The sequence below is a fragment of the Dermochelys coriacea genome, chromosome 9 (assembly GCF_009764565.3).
Source record: "Dermochelys coriacea isolate rDerCor1 chromosome 9, rDerCor1.pri.v4, whole genome shotgun sequence".
Lineage (NCBI taxonomy): Eukaryota > Metazoa > Chordata > Testudines > Dermochelyidae > Dermochelys > Dermochelys coriacea.
The window spans coordinates 16,121,581-16,142,210 of NC_050076.1; the positions used below are offsets into that span (position 1 = coordinate 16,121,581).

At 41.4% G+C, this 20,630-nt stretch overlaps 1 protein-coding gene across 7 annotated transcripts in view; it reads left to right on the forward strand.

Annotated features, from left to right (window-relative positions):
* PLD1 (phospholipase D1) overlaps positions 1-20,630 on the forward strand; it is a 125,772-nt gene that overhangs the window by 86,579 nt on the left and 18,563 nt on the right. For 4 of the 7 annotated variants that reach the window (XM_043492206.1, XM_043492207.1, XM_043492208.1 and 1 more), the window contains 7 exons: positions 133-339; positions 1,538-1,748; positions 6,150-6,278; positions 6,664-6,782; positions 8,318-8,431; positions 16,509-16,619; positions 18,040-18,128. In XM_043492206.1, coding sequence (XP_043348141.1) covers positions 133-339; positions 1,538-1,748; positions 6,150-6,278; positions 6,664-6,782; positions 8,318-8,431; positions 16,509-16,619; positions 18,040-18,128 — 980 coding nt within the window. Of the gene's footprint in view, positions 1-132; positions 340-1,537; positions 1,749-2,716; positions 2,831-6,149; positions 6,279-6,663; positions 6,783-8,317; positions 8,432-16,508; positions 16,620-18,039; positions 18,129-20,630 lie in introns of all 7 variants that reach the window. The other 3 variants (XM_038416834.2, XM_038416833.2, XM_043492209.1) reach the window with 2 other exon arrangements.

Below are 20,630 nucleotides of genomic sequence, written 5' to 3' on the forward strand. Positions count from 1 at the left end.
GACATTGGTATGTATTATGGGTCAAACTAAAGCCCCATGGCCTTCTGGGCAAAGATATTAAATAATATCTTAGTTAGAATTGTTTCTGATCTTCTACGTAACAGCTGAGTTCAGTGATTTTTCTTTATTTAGGTGATGAGGCATCCAGATCACGTGTCATCCTCAGTGTACCTGTGGGCCCATCATGAGAAGCTCGTTGTCATTGACCAGTCTGTAGCATTTGTTGGTGGTATCGACTTGGCCTACGGGAGGTGGGATGATGATGAACACAGGCTGACCGACGTTGGCAGTGTGAAACGAATTGCAGGACCGAAGTCCACATCTACAGTGAATCTCATAGTAAGAGTGAATTCTGTACATGTGGCTGTTAACATTTAATGCTGTGTACACTAGGCAATTGTCATGCAAAATGGAAATAAGCAAGTCTTTCTCTTTGCATTTTTAGGGCATGAGTCTGTAGCCTTTGCATGTGCAGGATTCCTGTGGACTTCAATGTGGCTTACAAAATGGGACCCTTATTAGGACCAAATCCTTCAGCTGCCAGAAAGGCCATGCCAGTTAAGACCTGTGTGGCTCAGCTGCAGGGCCAGGGCAGGAATGGAGAGGAATAGTTGTAGGTGTAGCGAGCGCAGTAGCTGAGCATTGAATGATCCTTTGGGGATTTTCAGAACAATTCAGCTCCAATTTAGGCACCAAACTAAATCGCCAGGTTTTCACAGGAACTCATCTTGGGTGCTAAGCTCTTTGGAAAATCTAGCCATACTTGTCACAGCGGGAACAGCTGAGTGCTGAATACCTCTGGCTATCTGGCCCTTATTTATGTGCCTAAGGGCTTGTCTACACTGCAAAGTTGTCAACAAAACTTTTGTCTTTCACAGGTACTTAACCACTTCCCCCCCCCCCCCTGCGAAAGACAAAAGTTTTGCCAACGCAACTGGCAGGGTGCAAGTGGCTTTGTCAGCAGGAGCACTCTCCTGCCGAGAAACCGCTCATGGGGCTGGAAGTATTTTGTTGGCAAAAGTGCTGACAAAGTACCGAAAAAGAGCGTTTACACACACCGACTTTTAGCAACAAGGCTGTGTCGACATAGCCTTGTCGCTAAAAGCTGCGTGGTGTAGACAAGAACTGAGCTTGTGTAGACTAGACAGAACTGAGCTCTTTTGAAAACCTGGCCCTGTGTGACTGAATTAAATAGAGAATTTTTATTTATTTTTTTAGGAAAAGGAGCCTGTGTGTGTAAAGACCTCTGGAAAATATGCAATAAGCCAGAATAGTTTTACAGGCAATGTATGGCAGAATGCACTGTTTTTATTTGCTTGTTTTCTGCTAAGCAAAGCCTCAATAGTCACTACATCAAGTTCATCTCTGTAAGACGCATTTGCAGTTCCCACTGAAATCAATGGGAGCTGTGTCTGCATGTCGTAGGGCAGAACTTGGCCCTGTGAATGTTTCAATACCTGTGATATGAATGATCTCCTGTAATTGAAATGGATAATCTTCCATTCATCACCCTCAGCAGTATCCTTTTTGTCTTAAGCCTACAGCTGAGTCCACTGAAGCTTTAGCCCTGAAAACTCAGCCCCTGGGGAACCTGCCACAGCACAGAAATAGCGATGACATACTCGATTCTTCAAGAATGAAAGGAATAGGAAAACCCAAAAAGTTTTCCCGGTTCAGCCTTTATATGCATCTCCAGAAGCACGGCCTACACCATGCTGATAGTGTGAGCAGTTTAGACAGTCAGTCAGGTAAGTAATACTTTTCCGCATTACCTACAGAGCATATAATTAGGGAGGAGAGTAAATGGTTTCCTAAACTGCTAGAAGGGTACTTTGTTTAGTGAAGCCTTGAGTTTGCCTTTAAATGTGTCTTGTGTTTGGTTAACAAACAGCTGGCACAAAACAAGCATGGCATTCGGTTTGGTTAGGAGAGCCCCAAACCACAAATGAGGAAACCATGCTATAATATGGTGTAATGTATGTGGTGTGTTATGTGCTCTAATGTATGTATAGATATGTACGTTGATTTTGTGCTAGGAATGTTTTACATTTGTAGCAGAGATACTGGCATTTTTGTATCATATTCATTATAGCCAATGAAGCAGGATTTCTGAAGATATTATGGTCCTGATTATACTCTCACTTGCACTGGTTTTACTAAGTTTTAACTCATTTAACTCAGTGGAGTTATTCCTGATTTACACTGGTGCTAGAGAGAGGAAAATCAGGTCAAAATTTGAATATGTGAATGCAGCGTTTACTTCTATGCATGATTGAAGTTACAGGATGCCACTATAGGCGCACTCAAAAGCCAGAATTCATACTAGCAAGCCTTCTAGCCTTCTGAAGCAGTGGAAGAGCTGTTTTTGGGTGGGGTCTTGTGCTAGGGGGCATTTCAGACTTTACAAAGATTACTCATGTCTCTGGTAGGAATGATATGCAGGAGAATGCTTTGCCTATGGTCGGAGCCAGTTCAGAATAAGAGCATACATTAGTGGTGGTTTTGCAACATGAATATTTCCTGATCTGTGCTCAAAAAATCTAATAGGTCTTGTATTTGGTCCATGGTCATTGTACCATTATTAGTGTTCTGTTCAGACTGTCTACAGTTGATTAGACTGAAGTCCTGCAAGTTATTTTAAACATTATTGGGTAACTGATATGGTAAAATCTCTAATGCGCTTTCCCTGTAAATGGAGCATCTCAACTCTCTGCAGGTTATTGTAATCCTAGTAGAAGCCAGCAGAATTTAATCCAGAGTTTAAAACCCCATCTGAAAATGTTTCATCATTCCACTCTGCCCAAACAAGGGCTCACTGAGTGTGAGAATGGTAAGTGAAGGGCCACCCAGGTGGAGTTACCTGCAGGCTTTACTGTTGGTCTGTTTGCTGTCCAGTCATGGTGAGAGTTAGGTGGGGCTTATGGATTGACGTTCTACACCTTTGGTATATGTATTACCTTCAAGCTATGTCATATTCCCCTCTAAAGAGGCCCTCGCAGAATCACTTTCTTCACAGGCTGATTTTGAAAAGACTCTAGGAACCTGCATAAGTGAGAAGATAAATATGTAACAACTACAGCAGGTGCACTTGGGAATTTCACTCTGGTTCTACAGCTCCGCCCATTCCAGCTGTATTCCTCATGCAAAGTAATGGGAATATCACTGAAATTAGTAACACCTTTTAAATCCAGAATGGATTTTTTTTTAAAGTCAGCCCAATGCATGAAGAAAGCCTTGAAAAGTTCATGAATATGACAGTGTAAACGCTGCCAGACCTACATTTAGATGAAGATTTGGCCACTGTCGTTCTCCAAGTCAGAGTTTTCTGTGGGTGGGTGAGACAGGTAGGAGAGTGCACATCATCAGTATATCAGCATCACCTGTATTTTGATCCATGGAATGACAATAGATTGTGCTGCTGAAGATTGTGCTTTCTCTTACAGGTAGGCCATCCATATTTGATGTATGTTGCTTTGATTTCAGTTATAGAGCAAGGGAGGGTTGGTTCTTCATCAAAAGATCTTAGGTAGAGGAAAGCTGAGCTGATTGTTTATGTAGCAGCTACAGCCAGCATGTTCTCGAAGGAAAGCTCTAGACTCTGCACTCCTCACCTCGGTCTACAGAGTCCAACTTTGTTGGTCTGCAGGGCTAGACTTTTCTGAGAGAGTGACTATGTGTAACTGAATCTGAGTTTTCATAGGCTGGGGAGTGTTTTAAAGCTGACACTGGAAAACACTAATACAGACAATTTAAATGGACCTCTGTAGCATTCAGGAGACTTTCCAATAATAGCAGGAAAATGTTGTTTTTATATTTTCATTTACTGGAATGTCATAGATTAAACAAAGGTTCCAAATGACAAAGTATTTACTAGAGAGACAAGGTGGGTGAGGTAATATCTTTTATTGGATCTGCTTCTGTTGGTGAAAGACACAAATTCTCAAAAACTTGTCTCTTTCACTATCAGAGCCAATAAAAGATATTATCTCACCTACCTTGACTCTCTAATATCCTGGGACCAACATGGCTGCAACACTACTACAAACCAAGTGACTCAGTACTTTAAATCTGTGAAGATTTAAATATACAAATCCAAGGGCAGAATTCAGACCAAAATATCTTTCTAGTGAGCAGTGTATGCACAGAATATTGGTTGAGTAGAAATTATCATTTGTTTAATAACCATAGTTCACTGGCATTTTTGTCATTTTAGTTTCTACATTGTGAAAAATTTACAGTCAATATGACCTTAAAACCCTATTCATACTCACCAAAAAATGAAAGTCACTTTTCATAACACTGGACACTGAGCCCACCTTTTCCTTTTATGGACTCTTTCAATAATGGTCTTCTAAGATGTAAATGATATGAATTATATGAAATATAGGCATTGTGTATGAAAAGGACAAGTGTGTTTCATATGTATATGGACTGCCATATATGACAGTGGCCACTTATATGTTCATTCATATGAGTCAATGTATGATCACATAAGCTCAATACATAAAACATATTCTACTGTATCATTCACATGTATGTTACATATGTTTGTATTCCGGCATGTACAGTCAGTGATTTCCTTGCCCCACCTGTACTCTCACTAACTCATGCAGAACTGTGATGGCTGGATGTAGCTTTGCTAAGGCTGTAACGAGAGTGTCAGTGTTTCATACCTGTTGCATGGCATTTTGCGCATGGGTTGGCTTTTTGTGGTGATCCAACGGCGCTGGCAAGACGTGCTTTGCGTATACTGCCGTAGGTGGTTATCATATTGTCACTAGTGTGGATTGTTGAATATTTCTAAAATATTGTTGTGATTAAAAAGTTTTTGTGACTGCTTGATTGCCTGGCTGGCACAGTACACTAGATGCAATAGTTCAGGTTCCTAAATATCTTTGGGATTGTCACTCCTTGAACTAGCACTAAAACCTCAAAAGAGGCTATCGTGCAGAATTCTGTCAGCAAATGGGGCAGTGCAGAACAGGTCAGTTGTCATGAGAGAATACATGTAATGGGAGAATGCAGGGGAGACTAGATAACTGTAGGGTTTTTCTCTCCATCTTGGCTGTGAGTGTGACTGATCCCAAATGCTTAGTTACTGTCTGAGAGTTGAGTATCCGCATGGTGTAAATCTTGGCCAGATCATATAAAAATAAAATATATAGGATAAAAATGTATAGGGGACATCAAGCCTCTTGCCTCAAGCCTCTACTTTCCTTGTAGATACATTATGGCATAATTGTCCAGTCAGGGTTGTTACACTATTCTCTGAGCTAACTGATAGAGGCCACTGTCGGAGACAGGATATGGACTAGTTAGAACATAGATCTGATCCAGTGTGTTCTTTCCTGTTTTCTTAGAAGGGAGGTGGAAGGGATCACACTACTCCTCATTTATATGTTCATGACATTCACAGAAAGAGGTGTACATTTCAAGAAAGGAGTTGGGGGAATGGGAGTAATTTTTGCATGTAAGTCATTACAAAGATGGTAGGCTCTAGTTTTCACCATGAAACTGAAATTCTGCATCCACATGCTGAACATGTAACACAGTCTCAGAAGCTGAAGTTATTATTTAAAGAGGCACTGGAAAAAGGGAAGAGACCCATCTTTGTGCTAGCTAAAATTGCAGTGGAGAGACCATTTTGTGGAGTCAAAATCATGAATCCTATAAAATGTAAGTTGCAGTTAGAGTTGATTTATACTTTAGTACAAACTAAATATACAGAAGTAGTATTCTCTTCTGCACACAGATATAAAGTCCCACCTTCCACTGAAGTCAGTGGTATATGAGAACAGAATTACACTTGTTAATGCTTTCAGTGTAGGTATCCTTCCTTGCAGGTTATTGTGGGATGACAAATAGCTGAAGGGTAAATTTTCAATCCAGTGCAGAAAGGATTCAGATCTAGCTTCCATTACCAGTAACAAAACATGTCTATATAATCCCCCTTGATTGTGTACCAGGTGTATTATACTGTAGAAGGGAAACATAGAGACTTAACTGGAAAATTACTTTAGCTTATTAAAACTGGCAAGTTATGCCGATAGTTTCCTATTCAAGTGCGATTCTCATCTGTGCTGTGTTGAGAGCAGTCTTAAAAACAACCTTAGAGCATATGTTTTTTTCACTTTATAAACCTGTGACAAATAAAGGATCAATCCGCAGCTTGAAGACAGGTGTTGGAGAACTTCTTGGGGAGACCAGGTTCTGGCATGGAAAGGATTATTGCAATTTTGTCTTTAAAGACTGGGTTCAACTCGACAAACCCTTTGCTGGTAAGTGCCATTGCAATCTAGAACCAACTTTTTTCCGTGCAAGACACTTTGTCTCATTCCCTAGCTTCTCTACTGCCTTAGAAGGCTTCTCTGCCTTTTTACCCTCCTGAATTGGAGCTAATGAGACCCACCTGGTCTGGCTGCTGGAAAGAGGCAGCAGAATCCCAAAGTAAGGTAATAAAAACAGATATCTATGACAATAATGGATAAGTGAGCTTGTGGCCTACCAGCCCCCACAAGCTGACCTTCCTCAATTTTAACTCCTTATTTGTTAGTTTTCATTTCTGGAAAGGTTCCGTTTGTGGGAAGAGATGCTGTGATATTCTTAACTAATGTCTGATACTGATCTGAGATGAACTATAGCAATTTTTCCCTGTCGATATAGATTTCATTGACAGATACACCACACCCAGAATGCCATGGCATGATATTTCATCTGTTGTTCATGGCAAAGCTGCACGGGATGTTGCTCGACACTTTATTCAGCGCTGGAACTTCACAAAGGTAGGTGTGCAATGAGATAGGTTCTGCAAGCCCTCAAATATGAATGCTTCGCAGATGCCTCACGAAGGGCTATATGCAGGAATAATTGCTATGCCAGGTAGTCAAGGTTTGCCGAATTGGGCCAGCAAAGTATATATTCGCTTACCCTAATGTCCCAGCAAGTAACACTGAAAAACTGTGACTCTGACGGCAAGTAATGAAGATAGGTGCTCTCATTCTCCTGTTACACCAGTGTAAATAAGGTATCATTTGAATTTAGTAGGTGGAAAATGGTGTGACAGGAGAATGAGGTCTGGGATGTTGTTAGCCAAGGGGCGAGTGCCATTGTGCTGCTATGCTAGCAGTTCCTTCTGGCTGGTTGGGAGGGAGACTGTCCTGCACAAGAGCCAATAATGTGCCCTCGTGTGAAGCAGACAGGTACAAGGAGCAGTTCAGTCAGTGATCCCACTGCCAAAGGGAGCAAGGAAGACCAGGGCCGTCAGGCCAAAGCCACAGCTGGGTGATTCAGCCACCTGGGCAAACTAGCAATAACCAGGATTTTCAGGGCCAAGAAACCAGGGAACCTGCCAGTGTTCTGGACCAACCTGAACCTGGACCAACAAGGATCCAGTCACCAGAGAGCCCTGGCCTACTGGGAATCCAGTCACTAGGACTCAACTAGCAAGCACATAGGGTCCTCACCACTGGATAGGACTGGCTAGGATCCCATCAGCTAAGATCCTCTGTGATGATGAGGGAGCCTTGGGCAGGCTGGAAGGGAACTTACACTGGGGACCAGGCCAGTAGGCCCTATCGCCAAGGAAGATGGTGACTAATGGAGCAAGAGAGTCCCCTCTGTTCTTCCTCATTCGCTCTCCCTCTTCCTTCTCTCTCTCCCCTCTGTTTTTGATGTTTGTTCCGCACCCCGAGAAGAAGTGCTTTGATACTTGTGTTGAAGTTCATCACTGCCTAAAGATTAGAGTCTGCTTTAATGCTTAATTTAAATTGAAGGTAGGTGATGTGGCTTGGGAAGTGGCAGGGCTCATTCTGGAGCAGGCCTACTTAGGCAACTGGATATCCACTACGTTTTTTTTAAGCCCTGATCTTAGGTCCTACTTCGAACAATGGTCAGTATGACTTTTTCAGACAGAAAGTATCCTTTCCAGTTATGGTGGGGCTTCAGAACAAGGATGGTCCTATGGTTATATTCCCCTGACCAAAACCTGAGTGATATTCAAATGTGCATTCAAACTGCAAATGCATGGCAAAGAATAGACATAACATAATGTTAGCCTGACATCTGCACAGACTTTTTGGTATGAGTGTTACATTTCAAGATACTGAGAGCACATTTCACAGAAGAGTACAGAATTCATGAATATTTTCAGAACTATTCAGAACAGGAATTGAGTTTATGAATATGAAAAACTTTACGTTCTCCCCCCCCAATTTTCTGTATTAAGAGAGGAGCATAAAAACCAGTAATAGTCTCCAACATAAAAATCTGAAGAAAATGTGTTTTAACATACTGTGTCCTCCATTTTTTTCTTTTGAAGATCATGAAGCCCAAATACAGATCCCTGTCCTACCCATTCCTGTTGCCAAAATCTCAGCGAACCGCTAGTGAGATGAAGTATCAAGTGCCCGAGTCTGTATGTGCCAAAGTACAGGTGGGTGTAAATGGCTTTTCACGGAATCCTAAAATGAAGAACCTCCTGGCACTTGGGCTCCTTTTTAGCTCTTTGTAATAGGAGGCCTTGGTAGTCTTCCAGCTGAAACATACAAGATTTTAAAGGATTTAAAGTGTAAACTACTTTTTATTTTAAAATGCAGCTTAGCAGGCCAGATACTCAACTGGTATAAATCAGTGTAGCTTCATTGATTTCAGCAGAGAGACTGATTTACAGCAGCGGAGGTTCGGGTTCAGTGTACGTCAGATGAATTATACAAATGACATTTTAAACTCCATGAGTTGTGCGGAATGCCTATGTCAAATGTGATTATTAAACAGCAGAACTAGACATGTTAGGAATGTAGGGTGGAAATGCCTAGGGAGTGACAGGGGGGTGTGTGTGTGTGTGTGTGAGTGTGAGAGAGAGAGAGAGAGAGAGAGAGAGAGAGAGGTGGTGAAAGCTGAGCAGGAAAAAAGTGTTTAGGATGCCCGAAATAAGTTCTTCAGTCCAGACTCCACCTGGCAGCAGCTTGAGAAAAGGTTGGCAACTCTCTGCCACGCCACCTGCAAGTATGCTGCTCCTCATGATGGACAGACCCATCATGAGCTGATGCAAGTGTTCTGTAGACATTAGGTACCGGCTGCAGGGAGCTACCTGGAGAGTTGTGGGGTAGGTGCAAATGTTGAGAGACCTTGCAGCACTTGCAGCAAATGCTGTGTGACGCTCTGTGTGTGGAGGGGGTGGGGGATGGGGTTGCACGCACGCACGCATGGATATGGTGCTCTGTATGCACCAGAACTAGGATGCCCAGTGAAGATGGTCTGCACTGTTACAGCTTGCACCATTTTTCAGAGTAGCAGCCGTGTTAGTCTGTATTCGCAAAAAGAAAAGGAGTACTTGTGGCACCTTAGAGACTAACAAATTTATTAGAGCATAAGCTTTCGTGAGCTACAGCTCACTTCATCGGATGCATTTCATGTCAGTCACACCAGTGCAATTTTCTAGCCTAGACCCATTCTGAGAATTTCTAGTGTGTTTCTTGAGCCTGTCTCCTGATGTTGAGTTATGCTGATCCAATCAGAAAACATAATGAATACTCAGGTGATTTATGTGACCAGTCACAACTCACCAGCAGAGCTTGAATAAGAGAATGTTAAGTATCGAACCCAGTGAACCATTAACCATCAATCAACAGAAAAAACACTAAGCAAAAAACAAAGAAATTGGCTGAGAAATGCCAGTAATGAATAAATTTCCAGAAAATGTTGATCTGCTTATAGACATCTTGTAAATTATTCATTGCAAATTACGCAAGTTCATCTCTAATGGCAGACTGCAGCCTTTTGAGAGCTGTTAGCATGGCTCATCCGTGAGCTGCATAAAGCTGTATACATGTAAAAACATTTTGCTGCAAACGTGGTTTCTCCCTTGAATCTTCCTGAAGTGCAATATCCCTTCTAATGTACCTGCACATAGCAAGTAGTATTTATATTGCTGTGTGGTAGAAACAGGCATGGGGCCAGAGAGCCTCTTAGTCAGTATTTGCAAGATGACCCACTCCAGCTTTGAAGCATATTTGTACATGCACATACTGTAATTCTGGTAGCTTCTTCTTCTGTGCTTGTTTTCCTGATTTTGATTTGTTTGTCTAAGTGGAAATGCACACAATAGGAAGCTGGGTTACTAGGATACCATACAAGGAGCCTCAAGTGCAGGGAGCTCTGGCTGGCAGTGGAAATGCAGTTTACTAAGTAGTGTTATAAAAGATGTGTATTGAAGTTATGTGTATTGAAGTTATAGCTGAAGGTTAATGACTGGCTTGACATCTATTACTGATGATGGTGGAGATTCTGGCTTTTGCAGGCAGAGATCGGATGGAGAGGGCTGCAGGTAATGAGTGCCGCATAGCAGTCACATAAGCCCCCTTTGAGTAGGAGTGTCAGAATCTGGCCTTTAATTTCCCCCTCACCACCAACCCATACACGCATATACCCAGGGTCTCAGCTTGGTTTCTTAGCTTCCTTGTGTAAATACCCAATGCATGACCTCTGGTATTTCCAACTATGCTAGTGAGGCAGCTGAGTCCATCATGGAACCTGCCTTTCTCTTTCTTATAAGCTCCCCACCACAAGACGTTCCAATGATGTAAAAGCTAATCTTTGCCTGTCTAAACAGTGTAACTGTGGGCAGGGTGCAGGCGTCTCATTTACCTTTCAGTTTGACTGCAGTGATGGTTTGAGACATGAACAGCGTACCTATAGTCTTATCCAGAAGGGCAAGGGATATGTTTTTATGTAAATCCTTCCTCTAGTAGAGATGGGTCAAACCCAGAAACATTTATTATCATTGTTTATATAGCACCAGCCATAGGGTAGAGTCCTTTTACAGGCAAATGGGAGACAAATTCCCCTGATCCAAGAAGAGTAAAATCTAATGGACAGATTTAATGGGAGCTGCTGAGTGCTGGGCACTGTTGAAAATCTGGCCACTTCTTTTATCTGCGTGAATGGGAGCTGAACTCTCTGTTTGAAAATCTGACTCTAGTTGTGAGTATTGACTGAGCCCTTTTGAAATTCTGGTCTTGATTAGATGAAGGATGGGTGGGGGGTGGGACATGGCCACAGAAAGCCTACTAACTGAGCCATGATGCTTTATTTGTATTATCATAGCGGCCCCTAATTGTTAGTTTCACAGGTTTTGGTCTGCTCCCTCCCTCTCTTTTGTTGTCACTTCTTTGAGGGGAGGACTGGGGTTCACAGGCCTTCTGGAAGAAGTGTGTTGTAAGGTGCTGTTGGCAGGAAGACAGGGTGAAATGGCAGAACAGGTGTGGGTGGGGTTTGGGTTGCATCATGGGGCAGTTGAGTCAGTCCTGAGGGAACTCATGGGAGAAGATGTGAAGGCAGGAGTTAGACAGCTTGTGGGTTGAGTCAAACATTTTCTCTCAAAGTTTGGGGTTTGATTATCATAGCATCCTTGATTTTTGCATGAGCCAAACTTGTTTGACAGGGAGTCATCAAACTAAAATCACTCTCGGTATTTCCAGTTATTATCCAAGCAAGACACAGTAAGTCTATGACATGGTGAGACAACATCACACGCTGTTCATACTGTAAGACACAATGAAACATCACGCACCCTGAGTGGCCCAAGGTATTAGTTCTTAGAAATTTGATCCACAGTACGTATTATTTGCAGTTATGGAATAACTCCCAGCAAATACTGGTGGTGGTGGTGTTGCTTGGATTAAAGAGGTTAAAGGGATGACAGCACCTGCATAAAAATTGCATGAGCGATAGGAGGCTGCAGAGGTTAGGGGAGGGAGAGAAGAGAACACCAGTGCTTGTTTCTGTTTAATATGCCTAAGTAGTATGCAGACCTTTTCTCTGAAACTGAAGGATTTTGCATTTCAGTGTATTAATTTTGAATGCATCGACGAGAGGACAATTTGACAAGAGTGGTAGATTACACATTAGTAATAAGTAAATATTAATTTAAAAGAAAGTTCAGAGCATGTACATATCATAATTAATCTGTGGCAACCTAAACTTCAGTTATTAACCTGGTGAATACAGTGACCACTCAGACCTTTATGAAATAAATGGGGTTGCAACTGAAATCTTCCTGTTTCAAAGCACACACCTGCTAAAGGAGGATCACATTTTACTATTAACAGTATAATTCCCATGATACAGAGTTGAGCAGTTCTGGTTCCATCCAGTAGAGGGTGGTACTACACATGTTCGCATGCAGACACAAGCCAGTTCATTACAATACACAAAAATTACCAAGATGATGATGCACAGAAGAGAGAGGATGTTCCAGTGGTGAGGGCAGTAGCCTAGGATTTGGGAGACTTAGATTCAAGCCCTTGGTTGACCGCAAACTTCCTGTGTGATGTTCAGTGAGTCACTTAGGGCCATATTTTTAAAGGTATTCAGGCACCTTTGAAACTCTGGCCCTAAGCCTCTCTGTGCCTCAGTCCCTCAACTGCAAAATGGGAATAAAAGTAATTCCCTACTTCACAGGGGTGTTGTGAGGCTAAATTCATTAAAGATAGTGAGGAGCTCAGCTACTATGGTAATGGAGGCTATAAATGTACCATAGATAGATGGCTGGATGTGTGTCTACCCTGAAATGTATCTTTAAAAACTGTTATCAATCTATTATGTGACCCTGCTGGACTCATGTTGACTGATTTTAGTGAGAAGCGGAACCCTCAAATTTGCTTTAGTTAATAACTTCTATCTTTAACTGAAAAAAGCTACTCTGAAACCTATCTTTAACTGAAGGACTGCTACAGGGAAGAATGGCAGAGAAGGAATTCCGTTAGAGTTTGGAGCAACAATGCTGTGACCAAGCTGGTGTGATGATTTGGCGAGGGGATAAAAGAGAATTTAAAAGGAGGGGGGCGTCTGGACTGACTAGTTGTGAAGCTGTGGGATTGAAAGTGATCAATCTCTTTCTGATCTGGAGGTTCTCTTGTTGGATGATTTTTCTAGCCAACCATTAGTTTGTCTCTGAGCGGTAAAACCATTTTTCAAATCGAGAAAGGCTTATGACATCAAGTATAAAATGAAAAAAACCCCTACATTGATTTATTCCTTGTCTCCAGCAGAACAGCAACTATTGCTGCTAATGGAGGGCTTTTTGAGCTGTTGAAATCACTGCATACCTGGTACCAGCACTGAACAACTTATTTGGAAAGCAGAAATGACTCTGTTGGGGACACTGGGAAAGTTGGCCATCTATTCTAAAGCACCCTTTAAATGTTGGTGGCTCAAGTGTTCTGAAAGCACTGGTAGAGGAGAGTTATATATTTTACAAAAAAAATTGTTAGTCTCTAAGGTGCCACAAGTACTCCTTTTCTTTTTGCGATATTTTACAAAGGTTTTCATAAAAGAGTTTAATTTTTGATCAAATTCTTCACATAGGGCTGGTGTTTGGCACCCATGAAGCCCACTGCCATGTGCTCCCTGCTGCTAATTGCTGCAGATTGCATTGGTAGCTTCTGGCCAGTGGGCTGCATGCACTGTGCCACTACACCTTCGCAACGGAAGGGTAAGGAAGCCTAGTGGAGGAGCTGCAGCTCAGCTGCTTGCAGCCAACTACATCAGCAAACCCAGGATAGGCAACTGAGCTCTGAGTTTCACTGCTGCAGGGCATGGAGGTTGAGGCCTAGGAGTGTGTGACCAGCACGAGAGAACAGAGAAGAATAGAGAACATTGATGCTCATTGGGAGCCCATCATCTGGAGCACTGGCACAGCAGCAGAAGCCATCTGGGCAGCCAGCATTTTCCCCCATACTCAGAGAAAGATAATTTTGAGCAGCAGCAGGAGGTGGCTGCTCCCTCCTGGCCCAGACATCATCAGATACTCCTAAGAGGCTAGTCAGTGTAAGTTTGCTCTAAAACATAAGGGCCTTTGATCCTCAAATACAAGTGGACCTCTGGTAGTGTAAAGGGGCATTAAAATGGGTGGAAGTATCATCTTTTTAAAATGAGTTATTCTTGTTAGGGATAACTCAGTGGTTTGAGCATTGGCCATGCTAAACCCAGGGTTGCAAGGGATAGCTCAGTGGTTTGAGCATTGGCCTGCTAAACCCAGGGTTGCAAGTTCAACCCTTGAGGGGGCCATCTAGGGCAAAAATTGGGGACTAGTCCTGCTTTGAGCAGGGGGTTGGACTAGATGATCTCCTGAGGTCCCTTCCAACCCTGATGTTCTATGAATGAAAACCTTGTTGCTATCCTGGCTATGTTATTCTTTATATACCCACTATTCATCATAGGTAAGCAGACTAATTTCCTTTAAGATTCCTTCCCTTAGTTCTACTAGTAGAATATCATTGCAGTGTACTGTATTATTACTTCACAGTACTTAAGGACAATGTGTAATTTAATGAAATGCTCTCTTCAGTTCTCCTTTTTGTTTTTCAAAGGAACTCTTTAATAAACAAAAAAGTCAACCACAGTTTCTCTAGTTGTTGCTTAAATATCAAAGCTCTTCAAGTCCCATATTGTGATGGTTGCTGTCTTTTTGAATAATGTCCTTTTGCAGAATAAGAATACTATGTATAGAAATAAAACTATGCATATCCAATGAGTTATTATTAAATACATCCGCTAAAAGTTTGCCAAGTTCTTTCACACTTTCCTTAAAATTCTGGGATGGATCCCATTCTGCTCTGGTGGTTTTTTCACTCATCAGATTTACTTTCTGTTCACTTGGTTTGGCATAATCCAGATTTCCTTCTGAAATTTCTTTCCTCTCTTGTGATATTTGCCTTCAATCCCCTGTACAGATAGAGTGACACAGGACTACCGAGTTCCTTAACAATTATATTTTTGATCAATGAATCACACTGTCTATGGTAGGTCTGAATGTCTCTTTAAACTCCTTTTCCTAATGTATTTGAAAGCTGTCTTGTTTGCAGCACTCCAAATCCAAAGTAACACCATTAACTTAAATATAAAATAATCAGGGCCAGATACTTACCTGGCGTAAATCACCATATCTCCATTGACTTCCATGGAGCTAAGCCCATTTAGACCTACTACAGACCTGGTTCTCAAGAGTCCTTGTCATCTGGATAAATCTTCATCCTTGGGTATTATTTTTTTTATTTGGCCAATAAGGATTTTATGAATCAGACATTTAAAAGGAAGCTAAGTAGGTGATATCCAAGCGATCACATTTGGATTCATGTGGCATGCTAAGCCATTGCCTGAACTTTCACTTGGTCAGAGGTCTCCTTGGCTATCACACTGTCTGGGTTAGTGTGTGCTAGAAATATATCTATATTAGTCATGCCAGTTTAAAAAGTGTATTTTGCAGGCTAACATGCTACGTATGTATTCCTATTTGTAAATTCCAAGAAAATATAGATCTTTATTAAACATATTAGAACATGGAAGATGTGGGGTGCATGAAGGAGAGGAATGAACTGGTAAGGGAAGAGCTTGGGTGGAGCCCAGGGTGAAGAAGAGAAATGGGTGAAGAAGAGAAATCCACTGGAGAGATCTTAAAAAGAGAGAGGCATGGTCAGAGCAGAAGGTAGGGAAGGCTATCTAGGCAGTGAGTGTTTGCACACACTGAACTGGAGAGAGATGAGATTGGGGAAAGGACAGTGAGTAGGAGTGTACAGTAACAGAGGCAGGAAACTATGAGAGAGCACAAACCATAGTTTCAGCAAAGGACAAAATTAAACATGGGAGAGAATGTGAGCAAAGGGTATTTCCCATATTGGTTTGGTTGCCTTTTGACAAATGCTTTCGTGCTACATTGGGGATGTAATAATATACTCGGAGAATCTTGAAACACCTGTTACTTCAGAAATGCCTGTTCTGATTGACAGTCAGAAAAAATTTTCTTGTGAGTTTGACCTACTGCAAATTAAAATAAAAAAATCACAAATCTGACAAATTTGACCAGTTTTGGAAGAATTTTTCACAAAAATGTAAATGACCATACTTGTTTAGGGCAGAGACTGCCATTCCTGTTTAAAATTTGGTGCCATTGGCCTGTTTAGTATAATGCACCATCAGTTTTTGGGCAAAACTCACTGATTTCAGTAGGCACTTCAGCTGTAAAATTGATGGCATGTGTCTCTGTGCATAAGAAATAAATGCCTAATGTGGCATTATAGAAGTCAATGGGAATTTTGTAATTGACTTCAATGAGCTCAGGATCAAGTTTTGAGAAAATATATTAAAGGCAATTCAGCATTACAAGATTAAGTAATAGACTTTTGCAACCAGATTCGCCACTCTGTGTTTCCAGTTTTACACCAGTGTAATTCCATTGATTTCACTGAAGTTACTCTGGCATAAAATTGGAGTAACAAAATGGTGAATCAAGACCTTTATAATTTCATCAGATTGTTTAAATTTTTTAACAGTATTTCTAAGCTTCATTTCCCTTTGTTATACATATAACATATAATTAGCAAATATTGTGCGTGTTACAGAAGTCACTGAAATCATGAAAAATAAACCAACCGTTCAAAACAATTAGTAAGGGGCGCCAGTGCCATCTTATATCAGGGCAGAACTAAAACAGCTAATCTTTCTCTTTACAGGTGCTCCGTTCTGCTGCAGATTGGTCAGCTGGTATCAAGTACCATGAAGAATCCATCCACAATGCTTATGTTAGCGTGATAGAAAACAGCAAACACTACATCTATATCGAAGTAAGTACCAAGGATGCAAGACAATGGCAGTTTGGTTCAATGAAGTGCTGAGCACATCCTGTGACCCTCAGCAGCATAGTTCTTTATTTTATTCTCCTTTTGTAAATGTTGAGACTTCAATATTAATACAGAGCCTGATCTGGAGCCCCCAGACGTCAATAGGATTGTGTCCATTGACTTGAATAGGCTTTGGATCAGGTCAGTAATTAATGTACCAGTACAGAACTCTAAGGGTGGGTTAAAATACAAGGCCACTCCATTACTATTTGTCTTTCCAGAACCTCTAGCAACTTTTGTCTCCCATGCAATATTCTTCCAGCTGCCTTCTTGGCTCTGCTACATTCCCAGCCCTACATATCAAAGTGTTTGGTCTCCCATCGATGTGCAGTGGACTCACTTAATAGTATCTTAGAACTTGCATAATTCTCCTCTGTATGAATGGCTTTATAAATGCAGGCATAAATGGCTGAATGGAGATACTTATTCTGTATCTGTTTCCATCTATTGTTTGGATGTTTTTTACTTGGTAGTGTTTAAAGAGGGAGATTAATCAACAATAATTATTCCCCCTGAGCGCGCACACAGACACCATTTAATTAAAATAATACATAGCCATCCAGGAAAATGTTGTACAGGATGTAGCTTTATTTGCTTCTTGACTCAGAATAGTCCCACAACCCTGAAAGCATTTATGGCTTTGTAGACAGGATGGCCCCAGTAAGGTCAATAGCAAAATGCCCATTGACTTCAATGAGACAGTATTTCACCTCATGTGTCAAAGTAAGAGTTTCACAATGGCAATAATGCGAAATAATTATCTGGAGATAATTACATGCTTGGGAAGCAGCCTCTAATTTACGTATGCTTCATGCTTAGTCATAGCCACAAAATCTGATTATCATGATTTTTTTTTTTACAATTCTGAGGATTGCTCATTGCTTATCTGATGGTGATGCTGAAAACAGTCACTTAATATTTTTTGTTATCCTAACAAAAATCATACAACCTGGGTTTTGAGATTTTTGTAGTGATTAAACCCTGTGATCTTATTGTGTCATTGCTGTTCTGTGTTCAGCAAAAATGTTTCTTTCAAACTATAGCAAAATGGGGCCCCAGCCCAACGTTTGTTTATTTATCTATCCATCCCCCATTATTGTAGTATCTGAATGCATGACGATCTTTAATGTATTAATCGTCTCAACCTCTCTGTGAGGCAGGACAGTGCTACTATCCCCATTTCACAGATGGTGAGCTGAGGCACAGAAAGACTAACTGATTTGTATAAGGGCATTGAGGAAGTCAGTGGTGGACCTGGGAAGTGAATCTGGGTACTCTGCATGCCAGGCCTAACCACTGAACCATCCTTGGCAAAAAGACAGTGAGATGATTCTGAATTTCTTTGTGTTCACTTTTCCCTTAGAACCAATTTTTTATTAGCTGTGCTGATGACAGAGTCATTTCTAACAAGATTGGAGATACCATCGCTCGGAGGATTCTTAAAGCACACAGGTATTTTTTTGTTTTCTAAAGTACTGTCAGGATGTTGTTACTTGGATGATATTAAAAATACTATAAATGGAATCCAAACTGCATTTGTAAGACACAGTTTAAAATAATACGTAAAGGGACACAGTCCTTACTCAGAGGCAACATTTATTTGGGCCAAATTCTGCTCTGTTACACCAATGTAAATCTGCAATAACTCTGCTGAAGTTGACGGCATTATTCTGGACTTGTACTGGTGTCGCTGAGTGTAGAATTTGGCCTTATAAGATATGTTACTTCAGTCAAAAAGCAAGTTGTTGGTACTGTATTTGCTAAATCTTAACTAACATTATGGGTCCATTGCCAGTGTTAGTTTCATGATTGTAACTGTTCTTCAACTTTACACACAAGTAAGTTTAATCATATAAACTGGATATTGAAGATCTCTATGCACAGGATTGCTTTTAAATGGGGAGAGTGAAAGCTGCCATACTCTGAAGAATTTGACGGTGCTTCAAGTTTAGACCATTACTGCACTGCCAGCTCCTTCTCTGATAAGTGCTGGAGGATATTTACAATCCCCACATCACTGCAAGAGAACCATAGTATTTTAAATTGTACAGTAGTTACAGCAGGTTGCATGGATGGATCAGAGTCAGATATCTTAGTGCTGCCACTTAAGAACTGGCCCAGTGATCACGTGTCTAATTGGAGCGTTTAGCAACAAAGGAATTAGTTTTGCCTTTTCTATGATCCTGGACAGCTTTGCTTAGGTTTGTTTTTCTGGTGTCTATCTTTCAGGATATGTCTACTCTGCAATAAAAGATCCATAGCTGGCCTAGGTTAGCTGACTCGGGCTCGTAGGACCCAGGCTGTGGGGCTATAAAACTGCAGTGTAGATGTTCAGGCTAGGGCTGGATCCCAGGCTGTGAGACCCCGCGAGGGGGGAGGGTCTCAGAGCCCAGGCGCCAGGCTAAGCCCAAACATCTACATTGCTATTTTTAGCCCTACAGCCCAAGCCCCACTAGCCTGAGTCAGTTGACTGGGTTTCAGGCTTGGTGCCATGGGGTTTTTATGCAGTTTAGACACATTTGTCATACCCTACGGTGTTGGATTGAGTTTATTGGAAACCTTCCTCCTTTTCCTTCTGCCTTTCAGCTAACACTTGTGCTTTTCACTGTCCATGTGGATGAGTTTGATTTACTTGCAATGTCTGGTCTCTAAATATTACTCTGAAGCATAAGCATGTATGAACTGATTTTCAGAGGTGTTAAGGTCCTCAGAAACCCATTGGAGTCATCTCAGTTTCACTCTCTTCAGCGCTTCAATATGAAATACAGACAAGTGAAGGAAGTGACACTCCTGAGAGAGAAAGGGGGGGGGGGGTCTGATTTTCTTCTTTCTTACATTGGTGTAAATCAGGAGTCATTGAGATGATAGCAAACCAGTGTGAGGTCAGAATCTGGTTCGAAGTGATCAGAAACACCATGGAAGAAAGACAGACAGTGGAGAAATTGGTTTGCTTCAACATGAATACCACTGTCTCCCTAACAACCAGAAGGTGGGACAACTTGGGGATAGATACAGGAACATGGTCAGTGAGCAATGTATAGTGAAGGTAACTGTACCATGCTATGAAGAAAAGCCTGTAGGCTGATTCTCTTCTCACTTCAGTGAAGTCTATGGAATTACACTTGGGTAAAATCAATGAGAGAAGAATCTGGTTCTGCATCTTCAGTTGGATATACATCAAAGCCAGAAATATTTTGTTGCCCAAATTTATTCACTTTTGTAGTGTGCCTCACAATGGCATTCAGTATTCAAAAGTGCTAGTATTTGTATGGCAACCCAGTGTTTCTGACTCCCTGGCATTTGGCCATTGTGGTACAGCATAGTCTCAATCTACCAGCATAGTCTTGTTAAGCTGGAGAGCCATTCCAAACATATTGTAGATTTCTTCCCTATCCCTAATGTCATATTTATCTTGCCAAGACTGGATGTAATAGGTTATTTTAACACATACTGTTGGACTGGGTTTCCGCTTTGTAGTTTAAAACAGCTACAGTAGAGCTAGCAGAAAATCTACTGTTTAGGCTACATCTACCTTATGAGCACAGGGTGTGATTCCCAGTTCAGGTATATGTACTTGCACATCTGAGAGTTAGCACAAATTTAAATAGTAATGTTGCCGTGCAGGACAAACCTTCCTGAACCACCTGGGTATGTACCTCCTGATTTAACGGAGTAGAAGATCAAGTCCATGCTGAATCACCCAGATTGCATTTGCCATAAAGTGTATGGCATTGGCTAGGATAAAGAAAGCAGTAATGTTACACTTACTTATTCCATATGAAATGTATCCATTGTAACTTCCATAGGGAAGGGAAAAAAGGCCAGCTGGCACACAGATATTTAATCCTAAACGGAAGATCTTGGTGGAGTGTTCCCAATCAAGTATCATATTTCTGTATTCTGTAGACAAAACATTTTCCATGTTCATAATGTTCCTCTTCTCCTTGTCTCCTC